The sequence below is a fragment of the Oryx dammah genome, unplaced genomic scaffold, assembly GCF_014754425.2.
Source record: "Oryx dammah isolate SB20612 unplaced genomic scaffold, SCBI_Odam_1.1 HiC_scaffold_3, whole genome shotgun sequence".
Taxonomy (NCBI): Eukaryota; Metazoa; Chordata; class Mammalia; order Artiodactyla; family Bovidae; genus Oryx; species Oryx dammah.
The window spans coordinates 59,473,162-59,493,646 of NW_024070187.1; the positions used below are offsets into that span (position 1 = coordinate 59,473,162).

The following is a 20,485-nucleotide window of genomic DNA, read 5'->3' on the forward strand; positions in this document are numbered from 1 at the left end:
TAAAGTTCATGATGGGAAAGCGGACAAGAGTGGGTTCACATGTGAACAGAAAGTCAGAAGAGTCCAATTAGAAGGTGAAAAGAAAGTTGAAGTCTCTCTCAAGCATCCACACCCAACGGCATTTCCAGGTTCCCTAAACACAACTCCTCCCCTCCTCGGGTATTAATACAGTTTGTACATATGAATCAAGTCTGTTGTTTTTTTTTTTTTAACTTTACAATTCTGTATTGGTTGGCATGTGCTCTCCTTATGGATCGGTTTATTTCACTGCTACTGTCCCACTCCTCCTTGATATCACCTTATCTTAACCCTCCTACCCACCAAGCATACGAGTTTCTTTCCCCTCTCTTCCTTATTTTATGTCCCATCACTGAACCAATAAACCAGAGTTACTGGGAACTTAGCACAGGCATTGTGCCAAGTCCTCCTACATAAAAAGGGGTTTCCAAAGGTGAATTAGATTCAGTCCTTGAAAGCTCATTGCTCAAATTTTTGCTCACCACACTGTTTAAAACTCAATATAGTTTCACTCCAGCCTCCATTTCTGCATGTCCTAAGCAGCCCAACCAAGGAGTACAGATGCCAAACTTCCTAGTGAAGCCACCCCTCTGTTTATTTGTGGATAATTTTCTTTTAACTCTACAACTTTGGTTAAGGCATCAAAATTTCCACATCTTAAAAAACTTTATAAAAGCTAGTCTACTCTCCCACCCAAGACACTGAGGTTTTTGGGGGCAACAAACACTCTTTCTTGCATTTCTAGTTCCTCCTTGAAGCTGGGGAAGGATTATGACTTGCCCACCACTGAATTTCCAGCACCTCGCAGAGTGTGTCCAGCACAAAACAGATACTCAATAAATATCTGCTGAATAAATGAATGAGTCAGGGGCTCATGATTTATCAACTGTTTTATATTCCAGTCCTCAAGATCTTTGCTCCATCGATCATTTCCTCTGAAAAGTCAGTCCCATCTCCCTATCCCACCAACTCCCTCTCCCCGCCATAGGAACAGCTTTCAGTTCAGTGGCTCAGTCGTGTCTGACTCTTTGCGACCCCATGGACTGCAGCACACGAGGCTTCCCTGTCCATCACCAAGTCCCAGAGCTTGCTCACAGTCATGTCCATCGAGTCTGTTGGTGATGCCGTCCAACCATCTCATTCTCTGTCGTCCCCTTCTCCTCCTGCCCGCAATATTTCCCAGCATCAGGGTCTTTTCTAAGGAGTCAGCCAAAAACCCAAGATCAAATCCCATTCACTTAATAACAATGTAACCGTGAGCAAGTTTTCTCATCATTTTCTATGCCTTATTTTCCTTATCTATAAAATAGAGAGAGCACTATCACATTTGCAAGGTTTCTGTGATATTTGTGAGATCTGAAAACACTTTATGTAAAGGGCCAGGCAGGAACCCAATAAATGTGTGTCAGATGAAAGAATAAATTGCCATTCTGTTCTCTGGCTCCAGATCAAAACATAACCATCAAAATGTAATTTGCCAAAGCTGGTCTTCATTTAACCACAGATATGCATTTGGAGTTGTAACACACAACTGGAGTCTGTCCGTTGTGGAGCATCAAAGGGAGAGTTTAACATCTGCTTTTAAATGCAGGAAAACAACAATTAGTTCACAAGTAAAAGGGAAAGGGATAAGACGGGATTTTATTTTCCCTGCCAGGGTATGCATATATTAAGGGACTACCAGCTTACAGCAGACTGAAGCTTTTTTGCAAGGTCACATAGTTGGGGGAGGTAACCCTGGCAGTGGTTTTTAAATTCAGTATTTATTGACAGCTCCTGCTTTCATGATCAAGAATGTACAGGCCAAGCCTGCCCTTCCTTTGAAGCGCAAAACTAAGCAGTCAAAAAGTGCAAGACTCAGACTGAGACTGAAGAGTATTTTTATCCAATTTGCTCGCTCTTCTAGCAATCTCAGATATTAAACCTCAAGAGGGAGTAACATCACAAATCTTTGTGCAAATCTTTGAAATTTATGAAATGCATGCCTGTGATAGCCAGGACACCTTTGTTTCTGCTGTAGAGCCAGGCTCTGAGACCCATTCTCCTGCGGTCTCCTTCCCGTCAGGCTGAGCAGCAGCCAGGGGAAGAAGCAGCTCCCTGTGCTCTCACACACCTGGACCTGCCATGAGAGCTATTTATAGGCCCTCACCTTCCTCTTTTCCAGTAACAGAGGCAGAGAAGCTATGAACCTTCCCCAGGGTTTGCCTTCCTCCCTCACTGCTCACTTGTGCTACTTGCTTGGAAGATGAAAGAAACCCCAGAGTTTTTCAAAGCCCAGTTGCAATGTTGATCTCAAGTAACATTTTCCATTTTCTTTGGAAAATGTTTTCTTTCCTACTCTCCTCCAGCGTACAGAACATGAAGCCCAGTCTAAACTACCTCCTTGGAGCACATAGAAGTAAACACAATAGTTACAAGAGAAGGTGAACTCTGGCTTTAAAACAGCCAAGGATCATCGTGGGATAAACATGCGCTATAATACTGAACCATCACATTCTGTCTTACAAGTTCACAATTCTGGCCTTTAAAGAATATCTGAGCAAAAGTGGCTCCCATCTGAATACAGGTATTTTTACCCCAAATTCCCAATGAACGAGGTACACGAACCTACTTTCATAACCTGTTTTCTTATCCATTCTCATGTTACAGATGTTTTCTTGCCATAAGTCACAGAGTTCATAAGCCAAGAAACTAGGGTGCCTGACTCCAAGGATCTCCCATAATTTGCCCTGAACCAGAAAAGTACTTCTGTTTGTTGTCTAATCTGAGTCCAGACACTCCCCAGCTATGTGACATTAGACAAGTCACTCAATGGTAGTGACCATCAGCACAACGGCTCCACATATTTTTAGAAACTGAGGTCCTCACCTACATGAATGATAGGGTAGTATATTTTTATGGACTCAAAAATATTATTTAAGACAGTTTCATAAGGAGCATCAAGGCAGCTTTACAGTCTCCAAAAGGCACTGCTGTTGCTACTGCGTTGCTTCAGTAGTGTCTGACTCTGTGCGACGCCATAGACGGCAGCGCACCAGGCTCCTCTGTCCCTGGGATTCTCCAGGCAAGAATACTGGAGTGGGTTGCCATTTCCTTCTCCAATGCATGAAAGTGAAAAGTCAAAGTGAAGTCGCTCAGTCATGTCCAACTCTTATCGACCCCATGGACCGCAGCCTACCAAGCTCCTCTGTCCATGGGATTTTCCAGGCAAGAGTACTGGTGTGGGTTGCCATTGCCTTCTCCCCAAAAGGCACTAGAAGTGTGTTTTAGTCTCAGCTTCCAAACTTAGTCTAGTTTTGGACAGCAAGTCATAAATTAATTTTTAGATAAAATGGCAATTAGGAATTTCCTGAAACTTTTGAGATCAATCTAGATATCAAACTATTAGATAAGCAGGTAAATAAATAAATATCACACTAAAATCCAATGACCTCCCCCCTTTTAAGTTACACTTGATATAACTGCAACAGAAGCTTTACATATATAATTTTAAAATATTGAATTTTAGGAGACAAAATATCTTAGAAATTATTTACTTTACCAATGCAAAATTTACTGAGCAAAGAGTTATGAAAAACATACAAAAAACGTGAATGAGACTGGATCCCAGTGCTCAAGGCCTTGTGTGTGTGTGTGTGCGCGCGCGCACACGCACGCGTGCGCACACGCACGCTCACATGCACACACACACTCTCAGTGCTCAGTGGTGTCTGACTCTTTGCAACTCCATGGACTGTAGCCCACCAGGCTCTTCGGACCATGGAATTTTCCAGGCAAGAATAATAGAGTGGGTTGCCATTTCCTCCTCCAGGGGATCTTCCCAACCCAGGCATCAAACCTGCAGCTCCTGCTTGGTAGGCAGATTGTTTACCCCTGTGCCACCTGGGAAGTCCCCCTCAAGACTACAGTTTATTAAACATTATGTAACTAACTATACCCAAGTTAAAAACTATAAAAGATAAAATCAGAACATACTATCAGAGAGATTTGAGTAGGGTATTAAGGGAGTTTTGACACATAGAAAAGATTACTTCTAAGCATAGCATGGTGGTTAAGAGCATAAACACGAGGGTCATAGAGAACTGGGCTTAAGTCTTGACCACTCCACTCCCCAGCTATGTGACATTGTGGGTGAAGTGAAAGTCTCTCAGTCATGTCTGACTCTTTGCAATCCCACGGACTACACAGTCCATGGAATTCTCCAGGCCAGAATACTGGAGTGGGTAGCCTTTCCCTTCTCCAGGGGATTTTCCCAACCCAGGGATCGAACCCAGGTCTCCCACATTGCAGGCAGATTCTTTACCAGCTGAGCCACAGGGGAAGCTAACTAATGTCTAATGTGACATCAGACAAGCTATTTAACCTCACAGAGCCTCAGTTTCAAAATCCTTATAATGGGGCAATAACATCTACCTCTCAGAACTGATATAAGAGTAAATAAGATAAAGTATGTAAAATTCTTAATACAGTTCCCAGCACACTCCCAGGGTTAACTGCTAGCAGTGGCTTTCAGTCCCAAACCTATTATTTCTTCTCTTACCAATGCCCCTTAACTGCTCTGGTCCAAGGTCCTGCTAGATCATACTAACCCTCTCCTTTAAAAATGACAAAATGGACTTTGAGAAAATAGGGAACATGCCCAAGGCCATATAAATCCCTGATTCCGTGGGAAATGACTGCCCTTCCTCCACGGGCTTGTGACATTTGTGAGTCTATCTTCTTTACCAGCTCTCTGGGGTTGGATGGGTACTACATGGGCTTTGAAGTTAGATGGATTACAATTAGAATCCTAACGCAAACATTTTTTAGCGGTATGAATGTTGCCAAGTTCCTTTCCCCTGAGTTTCAATAATCTCTACCCCAAGAACTACTGTGACAATCCAGTGACTCAATACTTTGATTTCCACAGTCATTCAGATAGCAGAACCAGTCTAAGGGCAGAATATCAGAATTCTTAGTACATGTAATTGTACCATGGGAACTAAGAACTATCCTACTAGGAGAAATTATAACTACCTTATATGCATTGTCGTTTTGTTGGTGATGTTTAGTTGACAACTCTTTGCAACCCCATGGACTATAGCCCACTAGACTCCTTTGTCCATGGGGTTCTTCGGGCAAGAACACTGGAGTAGGTTGCCATTTCCTTCTCCAGCGCATCTTCCCAACCCAGGGATCGAACTCATGTCTCTGGAATTGGGAGGCAGATTCTTTACCACTGAGCCATGAAGGAAGCCCCATATTATATGCATATTCCCAAATATTACATGTGTGTGTGTGTGCACATGTTCATACGTATATAGATATATATATACACGTTTTTTAAATCACTGTTCTAAATTGATCAATTAAATGCTTGTTGTTTACTAACTTTTTTTTTTCCATTTGCTAATTTAACAAGTAGTAGCAGATACCAAAAGTTTAGGAAACAATAATAAAAGAAAAACTTAAAGATGAGAAGATTCTACTCATGATTTATTTTGGAAGAGATGGATCAATGAATATCATTACTGAATGTTAGTGGTCAAACACCTCATTTAAGAATATCCAGCTCACTGTTCGTCCCATAGTACACACTGAATAAATGTAATTTGAATCTGAATTTGAAACTCAAATTAAGTTCTTTGAAAGCAAAAGCATATCTCATTCATCTTTGAACAATGAGCTCTGAACACGGTGCCTGGCACACGGTAGTCGTGCAAAAAATATTGGTTTAATAAATGAACCTAAAACTGAGAAGGCAAAGATCTGTAATACATCTTGCATTTCCTACTGATGTGGATTTCGATCTGTTCCAAGAAATTATATCCCAAAGTCTATGGAATGTTCCTTCTGTACTCATCACCTCATCTGAGATATTTAGAGCTTCTTGGGAGGGAGAAATAACATAGGTAGAATCCTTTCTTAGGCACAGAAATATTGATGAAGACAGCTAAGCAGGAGGAACATGTCACCCGCGTTCCTGTAATATAACAAAAGGACCAAAGAAGATGCAAAGTTTTACACACAGTGCCTGTCAAACAGTGACATTCACCGTTTTGAACACATATTTAGTCCCATAAGCCTCCTATTCAGAACATGTCTGGTTACAGTAAACACTCTATAGAGATTGTAGAAGGTGAATTCTAGTCTATTATCTGTTTGCAGATGAAAAACTCTCACCATATACTTCACATATTTATACTCCCTTCTAACTGAAAGCCAGGATCACCTCAAATTAAACAAAAGGCTATGATCCACTTGTTTCTCTTTCACTAAAAATGATATTGTAGACAAACATTTATTAGCATGGGAATTCATGACTTATTAAGTGGAAAAGGCAAGGTACCAAATAATTCATAGCATATTATACACTGGCAGTATTAACATAAAAAGAAACACATATGCATTAAAGTAGAACTGCCTTATGACCCAGCAGTCCCACTGCTGGGCATACACACTGAGGAAACCGGAATTGAAAGAGAAACGTGTACCCCAATGTTCATCACAGCACTGTTTGTAATAGCCAGGACCTGGAAGCAACCTAGATGTCCATCAGCAGATGAATGGATAAGAAAGCTGTGGTACCATATACACAATGGAGTATTACTCAGCCATTAAAAAGAATACATTTGAATCAGTTCTAATGAGGTGGTGAAACTGGAGCCTATTATACAGAGTGAAGTAAGCCAGAAAGAAAAACACCAATACAGTATACTTACACATATATATGGAATTTAGAAAGATGGTAACAATAAACCTGTATGCGAGACAGCAAAAGAGACACAGATGTATAGAATAGTCTTTTGGATTCTGTGAGAGAGGAAGAGGGTGGGATGATTTGGGAGAATGGCATTGAAACATGTATAATATCATATAAGAAATGAATCGCCAGTCCAGGTTTGATGCAGGATACAGGATGCTTGGGGCTGGTGCACTGGGATGACCCAGAGGGATGGTACAGGGAGGGAGGTGGGAGGGGGGTTCAGGACTGGGAACATGTGTACACCCGTGGCGGATTCACGTTGATGTATGGCAAAACCAACACAATATTGTAAAGTAATTAGCCTCCAATTAAAATAAATAAATTTAAATTTTAAAAAAGATGATAATAAAATAGAAGCTACTTTCTACTTCTTTTAAATAATCCATGCCTAATTTTTCAAAAGTGCATCTAATCTTGTCATAGACTCAAGTTTTCAGAAACCTACTTCAAATAATTTCATACTTGAAACAAGGAAGACTTTGAAAACATGTTTGTGATTAGGAAAAAAATAAAAGCACAGGACAAGTGGGAGTTCAAAGGAAGTATGGTGGTTGTTTAGGGTTCTGAATTTCCCCTAAAACTGTGCATTTACCTCCCCCAAAATAAGTCACTAATTCATTTAAGTACCTCTTATAAGGGCTTCCCAGGTGGTGCTAGTGGTAAAGAACCTGCCTACCAATGCAGGAGATTTAAGATGGGTGGGTTCGACCCCTGAGTTGGGAAGATCCCCTGGAGGAGGGCGCTTGGCAACCCACAACAGTATGCTTGCCTGAAGAATCCCACGGATAGAGGCTCTCAAAGTGCTATTAGAAACATTCGCCTGTGGCTTCTGTGAATTTCAGAAGGGACTTGCCTCTCTCTCTCTCTGTCCTGCCCTCTCCCTTGTTTACTTCCATACAACTAGTTCTTCACGACTAGATTTATGTGTAGCATCCACATTATAATCACCTTTTTTTAAAACTTAAGAGTCACCTGTGAACATCCTTCGTGCATACAAATTTTCACCTATGACATCAGTTTCAGTAAGCTTCTTCTGCCGTGATGCCTCTGGTACCACAGGGACTGTTTTTAGTTTACTATGGTGATCAAAGGTCCTACCAATGCCTCGCTTCTACAAAATGGAAAAGTAACTTTTACAGCAATGTCACAAAGGGAATATTTTGGTGTAACAGAAGGAAACTATTTCACCAGGGACTATATAAAATTTTAAAGAAATACTAAATCATTTGAAAGGCAGTCTAAGTAGCTCACTTTCTGGGGCTGTTATATTTCCAATCCAAACACCACTGCAAATATTGAGATCCTAAAGCCCAGAGAATTAATCTTTTGCTCTTTTCATTCCACTTCTGTGAACAGATTGGTGACTTTCAACATAATCCTCTTTCATATATCCTTCCAGGATGGAATAACAACTAGACCACATAGGATTTCCATTATTTTAAGGTCAATATGTGAATACAAACTAAAAAACTCAACTATTCATAAACATATTGCTATTATTTTTTAAAAATTCCACAGACATTTAAAAAAAATATCACAGTATATCACTACTGCCAATATTTCACTATAAACAGAAAAGCGTTTTTGGAGAAAATTTTCAAAGTCCTTGCTTTCAATGAATTTATATTTTAGCAGAGACTTCATAGCTCTCAGAAAGTGTTTTCGCAGTGTGTATATTTTTTCAGTATGACTATCTTACTTCTTCAAAAGTCATAACTTACCTTACTATAATTATTTCCATATAACTATTATTTCCATATAACAATTTAGTTATAAATAAATTTACATGACAAACAACGTAACGATAAAATCTGATCTTACTGTTTAATGCTTCTATGAACCTTCTAGAGTAAGGTTCTTTTATCTTGTTTTGTTTTAGGAATGTTTCAACTATCTCATTTGTACTGTCAGAAACATAGAGGAGTTAGAATACACAAAAAATACAAAGTTTAGAAAACTACGTAGTGATTTAATGAGCAAACGGTTCCTATTACCAATGAGATTGCTTTTGGAACACACCAGAAAGGAGGTGTGGGTGAGCACGTGTGAGTGTGCATGAGTGTGTGTGTGCTATTTTGTTCACATTCTTAGGGGCCACTCATATTTCCAAGTAATATTGACAAGAAAGCAGACTGATTTTATTATTTTTAGGGCCCATTTTACCTTTCTTTTCAAAAAGATCAGGGAATAAAACTGAACTTTATGGCACCAAATAAGTTTTTCAGTCAAGGCCTTCCTACAGGTGTCTCAAACTATCTTCAAGTTTCTCTAAGTTGTAAAATAATAAAACTAACAGGTGCCTCAATTCTTCCAAGGCCAACCTACATAAGGGACTTATTGAACACGTGATTTTCAATTTTATTTTCCTTTCCAGATAAGAAAAGAACCAAATGGATTTCATTCTTATCCTAAAGAATTCAGAACCAAAGAGCTTACTTAAAAGTCTAAAATACCTGAAGCTCAGAAAACTGGACTCAGTTTTCTATCATACCATATTACACTCTTACCTTTAGAATTTATCTTCTGAACACCTGGTAAAAGATTTTTATCACAACCTTGAGGACTCAGCTTATGAAATCCCAAAGAAATGGCACAATGCAGAAAATCATCCTAATATCTTGGAAGGTTTTTTTTTTTTTTTTTTAAGGTTCCTGAGTCCCTTTCCATGTTTCAAGCCCATAAGCGCATATAAAATTTATAAAGCCAGGAAAGAAAGGAAGTAGAAAAGTGACAGACACATTGTTAACTTTCCGAGAGAAATTAAACAGAATTTTTTTTAAAAGCAAGTTAGAAAAACACTTACTTTTCCCAGGTCTTTGGTACGAAGCTCAGAAGGCAAGTTCCCTTTTCCCACAAAGTCCTGTTTGTTAATTACTAGCAATGACTCAGTGAGGTCAGGCAGCCCAAATATATCTAGAAATTGTACAGAGACAAAAAGTTAACAAAGTCAGATTCGAAATCAAAAATCAAAATACCACATTGCTATTCAGAGTCTCTATGCATAATTAAAATATAGATTTCACTGGACTATCTAAATGATGAACTGTGTTATCTACTTTTCTTTCAGAACAATACTAACGAGACTTGCTAAATCTAGATGGTGTTTTGACTTGTCACCTTATTAAAGTTACTGAAGCAGGAACCAGCAAGGCATCTTGGCAACCATTCACGGTAAAAATGTCCTTCTCAGGGAGTCATAAAAAGCAACTGAGGGAGGATCTGGACTTCTAATAATAGTGCGACTTGGGAGGGAAGGTCTTCTGAAATCACACTTGCCTGCCCCACCTTCCAAAGATGAGCTCATCTCACAAACACAGAAGCGGGTTGTAAATAGACGTGAACAATAACAACTTAAGAAATTCATCAACAACTTATACATGCCCGTCAGGTGTACCCACTTAAGCACACTTCACTTTTGCAGGTGGGAATGAGAAGAATCTTGTTAATTTTTTTCTAATGAAACAGAAAATCTGAAAGTTCTGTGTGATGATGATCTCACTTAAAACATCAGTTACTTCCTCTCACAGGCTTGCAAATGAATACACAGGTACTAACTCATTCGTAAGATAAACGAGTTTCAGTAGGTATAACAGACACCACAGGTAAATCATAATTTGAAGTCTAAACTTGTCAGGCTCTCCCACACTGACCGGGCTTCACACAAGACGTTATTCTAAGAAGTGTGATAAACTCGTTTAAAAGCCGTAAGAGATTGAGAAATAGGTCCATTAGGAGGAGGCAGGAAGTACTGTCACCACAGGCAGTCAGAAACCCACAAACATCAATAAGCATCATTTATTACTGTCACTGTTACACGTTAGAGTACTATTACTGCTGTATTGTTATTGGTACATTACAGTGTGGACTCTTAAGCCAGGCTTTTCTGTTTTTACACGAATATCCCGGAGACATCACTGTAGTACCACATGGTACACCCAGTTCTCCTCTAACTCTCGTGCTTGATATCACAGGGAACAACTTGAGCATAACTCGAATTTCACATTTGTTTAGGCATGATTTCACACTGCAAGAAACACACGGCGACGGCAGAAGACTGCACGGGGTGGAACCCCGCTGCCTAAGGTTACACAGAATGCACAAAGCCACACCTCAAACACCTGCCAGCGATCTCAGCGCCCCCAAGGGTGCCAAGCCACGGTCCTCCGCACCCGGTATCCCAACTCAGCTTCTGATTTCAGGTTACCCACCCTGCCGTCACCTCACAATGACTCACAAGCTATAACCCTTCCAGGGCCTCCGTCCACAAGAAGCGTCAGGGTTTCCTCAAGGTAAAGTGCTATATTGTACTTTTTATCTATTTATTTCTTAACCCAACAAATATGTGTAAAATTGTGCTCCAATTTTTATCCAGTTCCCATTCTATTTTTTTTAACATGTCACCGAGAAAGGTTTTTGAGTGTATGTCCCTAATCCCACTTTTCCCTTAAGCACTGGTTGGGGGGTGGGCAGGGTGGCAAGGCAGCCTGTTATGATTCTGCGTAGCATGGCAGTTTTTAGAAACACATGTATTGCACTTTAGCAGAACTGACTGTATAATAACCACTGTTTATAAGGATGCTTATGATTTAAATGAGAGGAGTTAAGTTATGATTTTCACATATTTTCATTATGCTAAAGACAATAGCAATATATGTCATGTGTGTGTGTTAGTCACTCAGTCGTGTCTGAATCTTTGCAATCCCATGGACTGTAGCCCGCCAGGCTCCTTTGTCCATGGGATTCTCCAGGCAAGACTACTGGAGTGGGTTGCCATTTCCTTCTCCAAATATATGTCATACAATTTTACAAAGAATCTCACTCACATTTTAGGTTTTACAGTAACCTAGTATGAACACTTTTAAGGGTGTTTCAGTTACATGAAAAATTTATTTATTAGAAGTTCCCTGATGGTCTTGTTAATAAATAAGGTGTACCATTCTGGAGAGACCAACATGATGGTGTTTTAAAGTCAGATTCTTGCAGAGAAGGACTTATCCAGAACTGCTAGAGAGGACAAACTGAATTACTTGTCATTCCTTGAAACCAATAAATCTTTAAAAGATTGAATTTATCCTTTAAAAAAGTCCAAGATGTACATAAAGATATGTACAAAAAGTTTTCCATTACAATAACATATTAAGCAATTTTAAAACAAATGTTTGGCAATGGATAAACAGTTTTTTTTAATATGTAAGATACTTAACAAAATGAGAAAATGTTTCTAAGCAGTGTTCACTGGGGAGTGCTGGCTATAGGATGGATGATACATTCAATGTGATCCCAATTTTTTTTAAGTATCTATATCTAGAAAAAAAGACTGAAAACAAGTCAATATTTGAATAGTTGCTAATTAAAAATAACAAAAATAGAGTAGAATAATTTTTACTTTCTTCATATTTTCCTGTGGTATGCAAATTTTCCACAATAATCATGTCTACTTTTACAGTTAGAAATAACAATATGCTATATAAAAATAGGACGAAGGCATCTGGTGGGAAAAAACTCTTTTTATCCCACTTTAATTTCAAATGTGAATCCAGCCAGTAAAATGAACATCAGCCCTAGAACAAGGACAGCAGATGCTACCTCCACAAGCATTAACAGTCACAGACAGTCTTTTCTATCTCATAATTCAAAGGCAAATATAGTCCCAAAAGAGATGCTCAAAGTATATAGATCAGTTAGAAAAGCCGAAATAGAATTGCTTTTACTGGCTAAAACAGTTATGGATTTAGTAAAATCCAGATTAAGGAAGATTTTTTAATTATATAATTACATACAAGCTGTCTTAATGTCCGAAAGAAATTTAGTTATGGATGAAGAAACTGTGCTCTGGATATAACTCCTTTCAAACAAGATCAAGATTAAAGAAATACAAGAAGCAATGGCTTTGGTTATGGGGATGAATGCCTCACTAAGGGGAGTTTTCAACAGAAAGTAAGAAAAGAGAGCTGGATCTTTATGACCTCCGAAAGAACTCAGTTATATTACAATTTTCCCGATAACCATAAAACTGGGCTTTGAAAATAACTCATTTGCCAAAAATGGTGATTCCTTAGTCATCAGTCTGCTTAGTTTAATCCCATGCACTGAAATCCCATAAGACCTGAATAGAGAAAGTACTCAGGAGTCAAGGGCTAATGTAGGGCAATTTGGCCACCATACACTTGAGTTCACTTACTTATGGCGGCCAGCAGCGTATTTAAACAATAAAAATCATTTCATTTTCAGTGTAACCTTACTAGCTTATCAAATACCAAGTAACTATTTGGCATAGAGTAATTGTTTTAGTACCACTCTCCATTCTTGAGAATGTACTGAGGGTTAAAAATCAGGAGCGGGCCCGCCACCCAGAGCCGGTGCTGGCTGTGAGGGTCCACGTCTGGCTGCAACAGACCAGCTGGGGCATGGTGTTGGGTGCTGGGCCGCCTCGCCTGTCTCAGGGTGCCCATGAAAAAGGCAGCAGTGATGCTGACGCTGGCAAGCAAGCTGAAGCGGGATGATGGTCTCAAAGGGTCCCGGGCGTCAGCCACAACCTCTGACTCCACTCAACGGATGTCTGTGAAGGACAGGCTGCTTGTTAAAGAGGTTGCAGAACTTGAAGCTAATTTACCTTGTACGTGTAAAGTGCATTTTCCTGATCCAAACAAGCTTCACTGCTTTCAGCTAACTGTCACCCCAGATGAGGGTTACTACCAGGGTGGAAAATTTCAGTTTGAAACTGAAGTTCCTGATGCATACAACATGGTGATTCTAAAGGTGACACTATTAGAGTACTAGAAAAATTACAGAAGATTTGGATGGTGACATATTCTCTAGATTTGGTCTCAAAGATAAAAATTTTCATTACAAAAAGATTTTGTATCTGTGAGATGACCTGTGTGGTGAGATTCTGAGAGACGACCATCATGCTCCTCAAACCAAGCATCCCAAAGTGAAATGCTTGACCAGGATCTGGCACCCCAACATCACCAAGACCGGTGAGATATGTACAGTGTCAGACTTTATTTTGGGGGGCTCCAAAATCACTGCAGATGGTGACTGCAGCCATGAAATTAAAAAACGCTTACTCCTTGGAAGAAAAGTTATGACCAACCTAGATAGCATATTCAAAAGCAGAGACATTACTTTGCCAACAAAGGTCCGTCTAGTCAAGGCTATGGTTTTTCCTGTGGTCATGTATGGACGTGAGAGTTGGACTGTAAAGAAAGCTGAGCGCTGAAGAATTGATGCTTTTGAACTGTGGTGTTAGAGAAGACTCTTGAGAGTCCCTTGGACTGCAAGGAGATCCAACCAGTCCATTCTGAAGGAGATCAGTCCTGGGTGTTCTTTGGAAGGAATGATGCTGAAGCTGAAACTCCAGTACTTTGGCCACCTCATGCGAAGAGCTGACTCATTGGAAAAGACTCTGATGCTGAGAGGGATTGGGGGCAGGAGGAGAAGGGGATGACAGAGGATGAGATGGCTGGATGGCATCACTGACTCGATGGACGTGAGTTTGAATGAACTCCGGGAGTTGGTGATGGACAGGGAGGCCTGGCGTGCTGTGATTCATGGGGTCGCAAAGAGTCGGACACGACTGAGCGACTGAACTGAACTGAACTGAACTGAGAGAACACTCAATCGATGGCACCGGCTGGGCCCCCACAAGGATGCTGAAGGATGTTGTTTGGGGATTAAACTCTTTGTTTACTTATTTGTTGAATTTTGATGATCCACTGAATATTGACGCTGCGGAACATCATTTGCGAGGCAAGGAGGACTTCCGGAATAAAGTGGAGGACTACATTAAGCGCTACGCTAGATGATACGCGGAGAGGACCGCAGGGCCGCGGACTATGCGTGAGAAGATGGGCTCCACCCGCAACCAGAGGAGCCTCTCCCCATCCTCAGCTCCCCTCAGTCCCGCTGGCCTGTCCTGTGACTGTGTTGTCCTGAGGAAGAACCTCTTCTCGACCGCCCATTGTGGCCGGAGAGTTCCAAATAAATACAGCCAGAAAATGTGTCTGGGGTTCTAAAGAGTTGTCTGCTTACCTTAACGTGTTTACTTTTTTGAAACTGTACTGTATAGGCTGTTGAGAATGAACTGAAAATGAACTCAGCGTCGAGCCTAGAGCTGCTTCTCCCCTCTCCCGTCAGCCCCGCGCAGGTGATGCTGATGCTCAGTGTAGCCCGCAGATTGGCCGTCAGAAACCCACTACAAACAAACTGTGATTGGTGCGAAGTCTCTTAGCTCCTCCCACGAATGTCGGCCCTGCCTAGGTGTCCTGAAGCTTCCCAGAATGCAGTCATTCACTGTAGATCTCTAACTGAAATGCGTATTTGATTTAATGTAAGTATATTTTGGAACAGATTTGTAATTTGTACAATTTAATGCTTTAATAAAAAAAAAATCAGGGGCGGGAGGGGTGCTGTTTCACAAAATTACAAAGCATCTGTAACATGTAATGTATACATCTGAATAATAACCATAGTCCTATTGTACACAGATGTACTAGTCTGTTCTTTTTTTTTTAACTTCCAAAAATGTTGACTTCAATGAAAAACAAACAAAAACAAAACCCTTCTGTTTCAAATTTGCTTTTGTATTTTTAAGCATTTTTGAAAGTTCCCCATCATATGGAAACAATTAACTACTGGCTTCATGTTTTGTTTTGTTTCATAGAATAGAAAAGGCAAATTGAACATTTTAATTACGCTATCTACAAAGAGAGATCACAGAGGTGATACTGAATTCCAGAAAAATCAGTCGGTTCAAATTCAAGAGCAAAGGCTTTATTTTATTAAATGCATGTTGATTACTTTATAAAATAACTTAGAAATTCTTGGCTTCTAGTTTTATAAGTTGCTGCCTAAAATGCTGCACATATGCGCCTTTAATAATTTGCAACCAAATATAATCAACAAGTATATTCAAATATTGTTTTCAATTAGGAGTGTTGAAAATAAAAACTATGAATTTTAATTTTTACAAGAAGACATGCTGAAATATACATTTACCTGTACACACCTCACACTAAGGGATTCTCAGTATGGAAACCGCATTTCTTAAACTGCTCTAAGAATTAGCATATGTGTAGCTCAGGGGGATACACTCTCTCAGCATTACTGGATATAAAAAAGGGCAACCAATTTTCAGAGTCTACCTGGAAAATAAGCAGAAATTATTTTCTCAGGCTCTCTAGTCACTCCCTGGGTGGAATTCCAACATAATCTAAATTGGTCTTGGCACTATCTCACTCCCCCTTTTGCATCACTGAAGCCACCTCTGGTCCAAAGCCCAGTGACCTTCAATTTCCATGGCCTCTTCCTTTCACTGGTTCTTCCTTTCCAACTTCTAGACTCCTGATGACTCCATGTGAATATTTCAGCAAAGATGGGCATTGAGGGAGTTTAAACAAATGATGCATGAATTTTAACTTTCTCTGGATTATATGCATTTTTAGAGAAAAGCTTGAATACCCAGATCCTGCCTTTCTCAATACTGTAACTCACTGGAGAAATAATTGAATCCACGCCTGGAGGGTAAGGAAAGTACAATATAAGCCTAGAACCTCTCACTATGCCAGAAAGCAAGAAGTGCTCAAATATTAATGCAGACATGACACAGGACAGAGGAGCTGCCTTGAAGGGGCTCCCACCAGGCACATGGGGAACAGTCTGAACAAGGAAAAGAATGATATGAATAAATCCTAACACGTTCAACTTTAAAAAAGGAACCATAAATCCACAGATCTTCATGCAAAGGGGGATACTGGGATGCTCTTTACAAAGACAGCCAGCTAACAAACACCAAAGGAACAACAGAAACAGAAAATCCCACTTTGCAACCACCGACGCAATGATTGATTCAGTCAAGGCTCATTAATAGACACGAAGACCATTAGGGGAAGGGTTGCTGTGGAACAGGATACTCACACAGTCTCAGAGTATCACCCTTCGGATTACTTATCACTTACCTAGGGGAAAAGGTATCCTTATAATGGAGAGCTCTGGCAGACCACCTTACCCAAGTGATGGCTGGTATAATCAATCAGAGGGTAACTGGACGCCACATGTCTCCACTATGTTATGTCTGTCAAAATGCTTAATCTGTATCTTATCATAAATTAACAATCAAGCCCAGACTGTGGTACTTTCTATAAGAAAATTATCTCGGAATTTTCCAAGATATCAGTGCCACAAATGACAAAAATAAATGAAAACAGGGTGACTGTTCTGGATGAAAGGAAAAGAGACAAAATGAAATGAATGATTGTTGGTGAACTTTGGATGAGGAGAAGGGTTATAAAAGACATTACTGGAATAACTGGGGAAATCTGAATCGGTATTATGGGCTGTGTGGGAAAATACTCTTGTGCTTGTGAAATAACATGTGAAAGTAATTGCGGTAAAGGGTCATGCAGGACCTCTATAATTAATTAAATACTTCAGCAAAACTACTTTTAAAGTATATGTATTCAGAGACAGAAAGAAATAGAAAACAAATTTGGCAAAATGTAAGCAGTTTATATGGCAGGCTATAACCTATAAAAGCCAGTAACTATAGTTACTTATAGGTTAGGTCTACTCCATATAAAGAGAGATAATATAGGTGCATATGGTTGAAACTGACACAAAAAGATTAATTTTTGTAACACAAAATTACAGCATTTAGTCTATACCAAAAAAAAACCAAACTTTCTCCAATTCAGTTTTCTTCTGTAGCAGTTAATAGTCATTAGGTGGAAGGAAGAAGATTTAGAAAGAAAAGAAACCTAAGGAAGAGGATGACAATGGATAAAAATTAGGCACAGTTCAGTTCTTTTCCACACCTCTTCTTCTGAAGAAGAGGTTAAGTTCCAAGGTTTTAAAAATTATGCCTGTTTTCCATCCTGATGACCCTGGGTAGATGTAAACCTTTCCAATGAGTGAGAAAGAGTCCCACTGCAAGATGGAAACTAACTAAACACCAGAACCAGGGAAGCTGAGCATTTCATTTCACGCTCAGCCCTGGCCAAGCCTAGAACAGAGGGGCATGCATCTGAATAACCATCCGTCTGAGCAAACTAGCACCCCAGGTTTGCCACTTTCAGCACCTCCTCAAACTGAATGTGTTGGAAACAGAGTTCTCCGCCACCAAACCCGACCCTGTGTTTTCATCACCTTTCTTCTTAGTGGGTGGTTGTTTAGTCACTAAGTCGTGTCCCACTCTTTGCAACCCCAAGGGCTGTAGACTACCAGGCTCCTCTGTCCATGGGATTTCCCAGGCCAGAATACTGGAGTGGGTTGCCGTTTCCTTCCCCACTTTTTGGTCCATCCAGTCTCAAAAGCTCAATTTCATCTTTTACTTAGTTCCCACCTGCCCTGTCTTCCTCGTTCACATACTCAGGGCCATATTAGCCACAAGGCCTCTCGCGGTCCAGGCAGAAATGGCCTCTCTTTTCTCTGTTTCTCCTCAGTATTTTTATCTATGGCACTTACTTGGCACTTTCACAATATTTTTGCCACACAGAACCGATTCTGCACTCACTGTAGGTAAGAGCTTTATTATGTCACCTGATTAAAAAAAAAAAAAAACACTAATTCTGTGAAGTACTTTATTATTTTGCTATTTACAGAATGGATAATCAAGTGAAATAACTTGTATGAGGTCACAAAGTTGATCTACCCTAATACCAAGGTGCTTCAGATTTTATTTATCATTTTAAACACTGTCCCCTGTCCTTAAATCAAGCACAGACTCCTTGAAGAAAGGGATCATTTTATCTGGCTCTGCGCTCTCTCCAGAGTCTAGTAACACTCATAACTCATGTTCACGGAATTATATTTCAAGACTCAGCTCAGAAACCATTTTTCTTCCTGACTTCCAGCCTCCTCTTGTGCCCCTCCTCCTTGCCCTCTGAATGCTTCTACTGCAGTATAGGCACGCCCTAACTGCGGTGTTTGTGCCCCAAAACACAGTAGGCACTTAATGAATGTTCACCAAATGAAATGTTTATGCATGAGACAGCTGGGTTCCTTATCAAGGCTGCTATGTCTCGCTAGAAAATTGATCTCCACTTTTATCATTATCACATACTGAGGAAATTATTTTAAGAAAGAATGACAGTGGGAAAATGGAGATAAACAGTCTTGGTCTTTGGGTCCTACTCACTTCATCTGCTGTCCCGGGTACACTGTGTTCTGGAGAAGTGCTTCTGAATTTTAACATATATGAAATATCACTCAATACAAATTACAATTCAGTATATCATAGGGCTTCCCAGGTGGCACTAGTGGTAAAGAACCCACCTGCCAATGCAGGAGACATAAGAGATGGAGGTTTGATCCCTAGGTTGGGAAGATCCCCAGGAGGAGAGCACAGCACCCCACTCCTGTATTATTGCCTGAAGAATCCCACGGACAGAGGAGCCAGGCAGGCTACAGTCCGTGTAGACCAACACAGAGCTGGTCACGACTGAAGCGACTTAGCATGCACACAGCATATCGTAGTACAGTCTGAAATTCTGTATTTCTTTTTTGGGGGTAGAGGGGTGGATAAAGGATGCAAACAAGAGGCTAACCAAGATTCTGTATTTCTAACAAGCTCCCAAGAGATGTCTGTGCTGCTGATCTATGGACCACACTTTTGAGGAACAAAAGTCCTAGACTGTAATAGTGAAGCTGTTCCCATTTCTCTTAAAAGAGAAATAGCATGTAGGCTAAATGACCAGACATGAATTCACAGTGTTAATGCTAGTTATCTCTGGGTTTCTTCTTTCCACTTTTCTATAATTTCCAAGTATTCTATAATAACTCTTGCTGATGGAAATAAAAATTTTAAATTCTATATATACACACGCATAAAAAACTCTCCATTTGGACCCTTCTACTCTGCTCGACTACATCTTTGTTTAAGCAACAAATATACTTAAAAGGACCAGACTTGGGAAATAACAAGATGGTGAATTTAGCAATTCTCTGTCTGCTCATTTTAACATGTAGATTAACATAAAATAGTAATTACCCTTAACAAGCAGTCACCACCACAAGCATTGTTTTTCTCAGGTTCCTTTCCCTTAAAAGAAAGAGAAAGAATTCATTTAGGTAGAAGACAATAAAAGGCAAACCAAATTAAGGACAGGAGAAAAACCAAGCAGGCGCTACAATGAACCTTGTCCAAGTGGGTCAACAGAACCTCGTGAAGTTGAAACGAAGGTACAAAAGCATTCTCCCAGCAGAGGCAGGGTGGGCTGGGTTCCCCGACAAGGCTAAGTGGAATAAATTAGAGCGGCACTCTCCAGGCACCTGCAAGTGAGGTGGAAAGAAATGGTCCTCAGAGGAGCTCCCTTCCAAAGTGTAACAAGGGGAGATCATTAGGAAAAGGCAATTAGAGGATGCATCTTTGCAGGAAAGCACTCCCCAAATACCTGACTCCTTCTCCTCCATGGAGTTCCAAAGGATGCCAGGTTTAGTCTATCAGCTGTAGAAGCTGCAGCCCTGGCAGGCAGGCCCCTCATAACCACTCTGTACCTGCAGCTATTCCAGACACTTGCCCAGGCCATAGGTGTCTGTGAAGTGACAAAAACAAAGGAGGCGTCCAAGTACAGCTCCTCTGGAACCAGAGTGTTCCTGGTTAAAGCAGGATGAACAAGGTTCTGCATTCTCTGTTTTCCAACCCACAGTTCTAAAAGACCTTTTCCCATAAAGAAATATTGTGAAACTCACTGTGAAATTACCTGAAAGGACGGGAACTTAGTG

The 20,485-nt window shown here is 40.3% G+C and overlaps 2 protein-coding genes across 7 annotated transcripts in view; one reads left to right on the forward strand and one right to left on the reverse strand.

Moving 5' to 3' along the window:
- Positions 1–20,485, reverse strand: part of APBB2 (amyloid beta precursor protein binding family B member 2) — a 376,132-nt gene that overhangs the window by 247,696 nt on the left and 107,951 nt on the right. For all 6 annotated transcript variants that reach the window (XM_040238101.1, XM_040238100.1, XM_040238096.1 and 3 more), the window contains exon 3: positions 9,567–9,676. The gene's annotated coding sequence lies outside the window, so the exon portion shown is untranslated. The remainder of the gene's footprint in view (positions 1–9,566; positions 9,677–20,485) is intronic.
- On the forward strand, positions 13,166–14,571 carry LOC120861577 (NEDD8-conjugating enzyme UBE2F-like). The gene is made up of 4 exons (XM_040237310.1): positions 13,166–13,379; positions 13,446–13,513; positions 13,689–13,752; positions 14,516–14,571. Exons 1-4 carry the CDS (start codon positions 13,214–13,216, stop codon positions 14,569–14,571), a joined length of 354 nt encoding a protein of 117 aa, XP_040093244.1. The 5' UTR covers positions 13,166–13,213.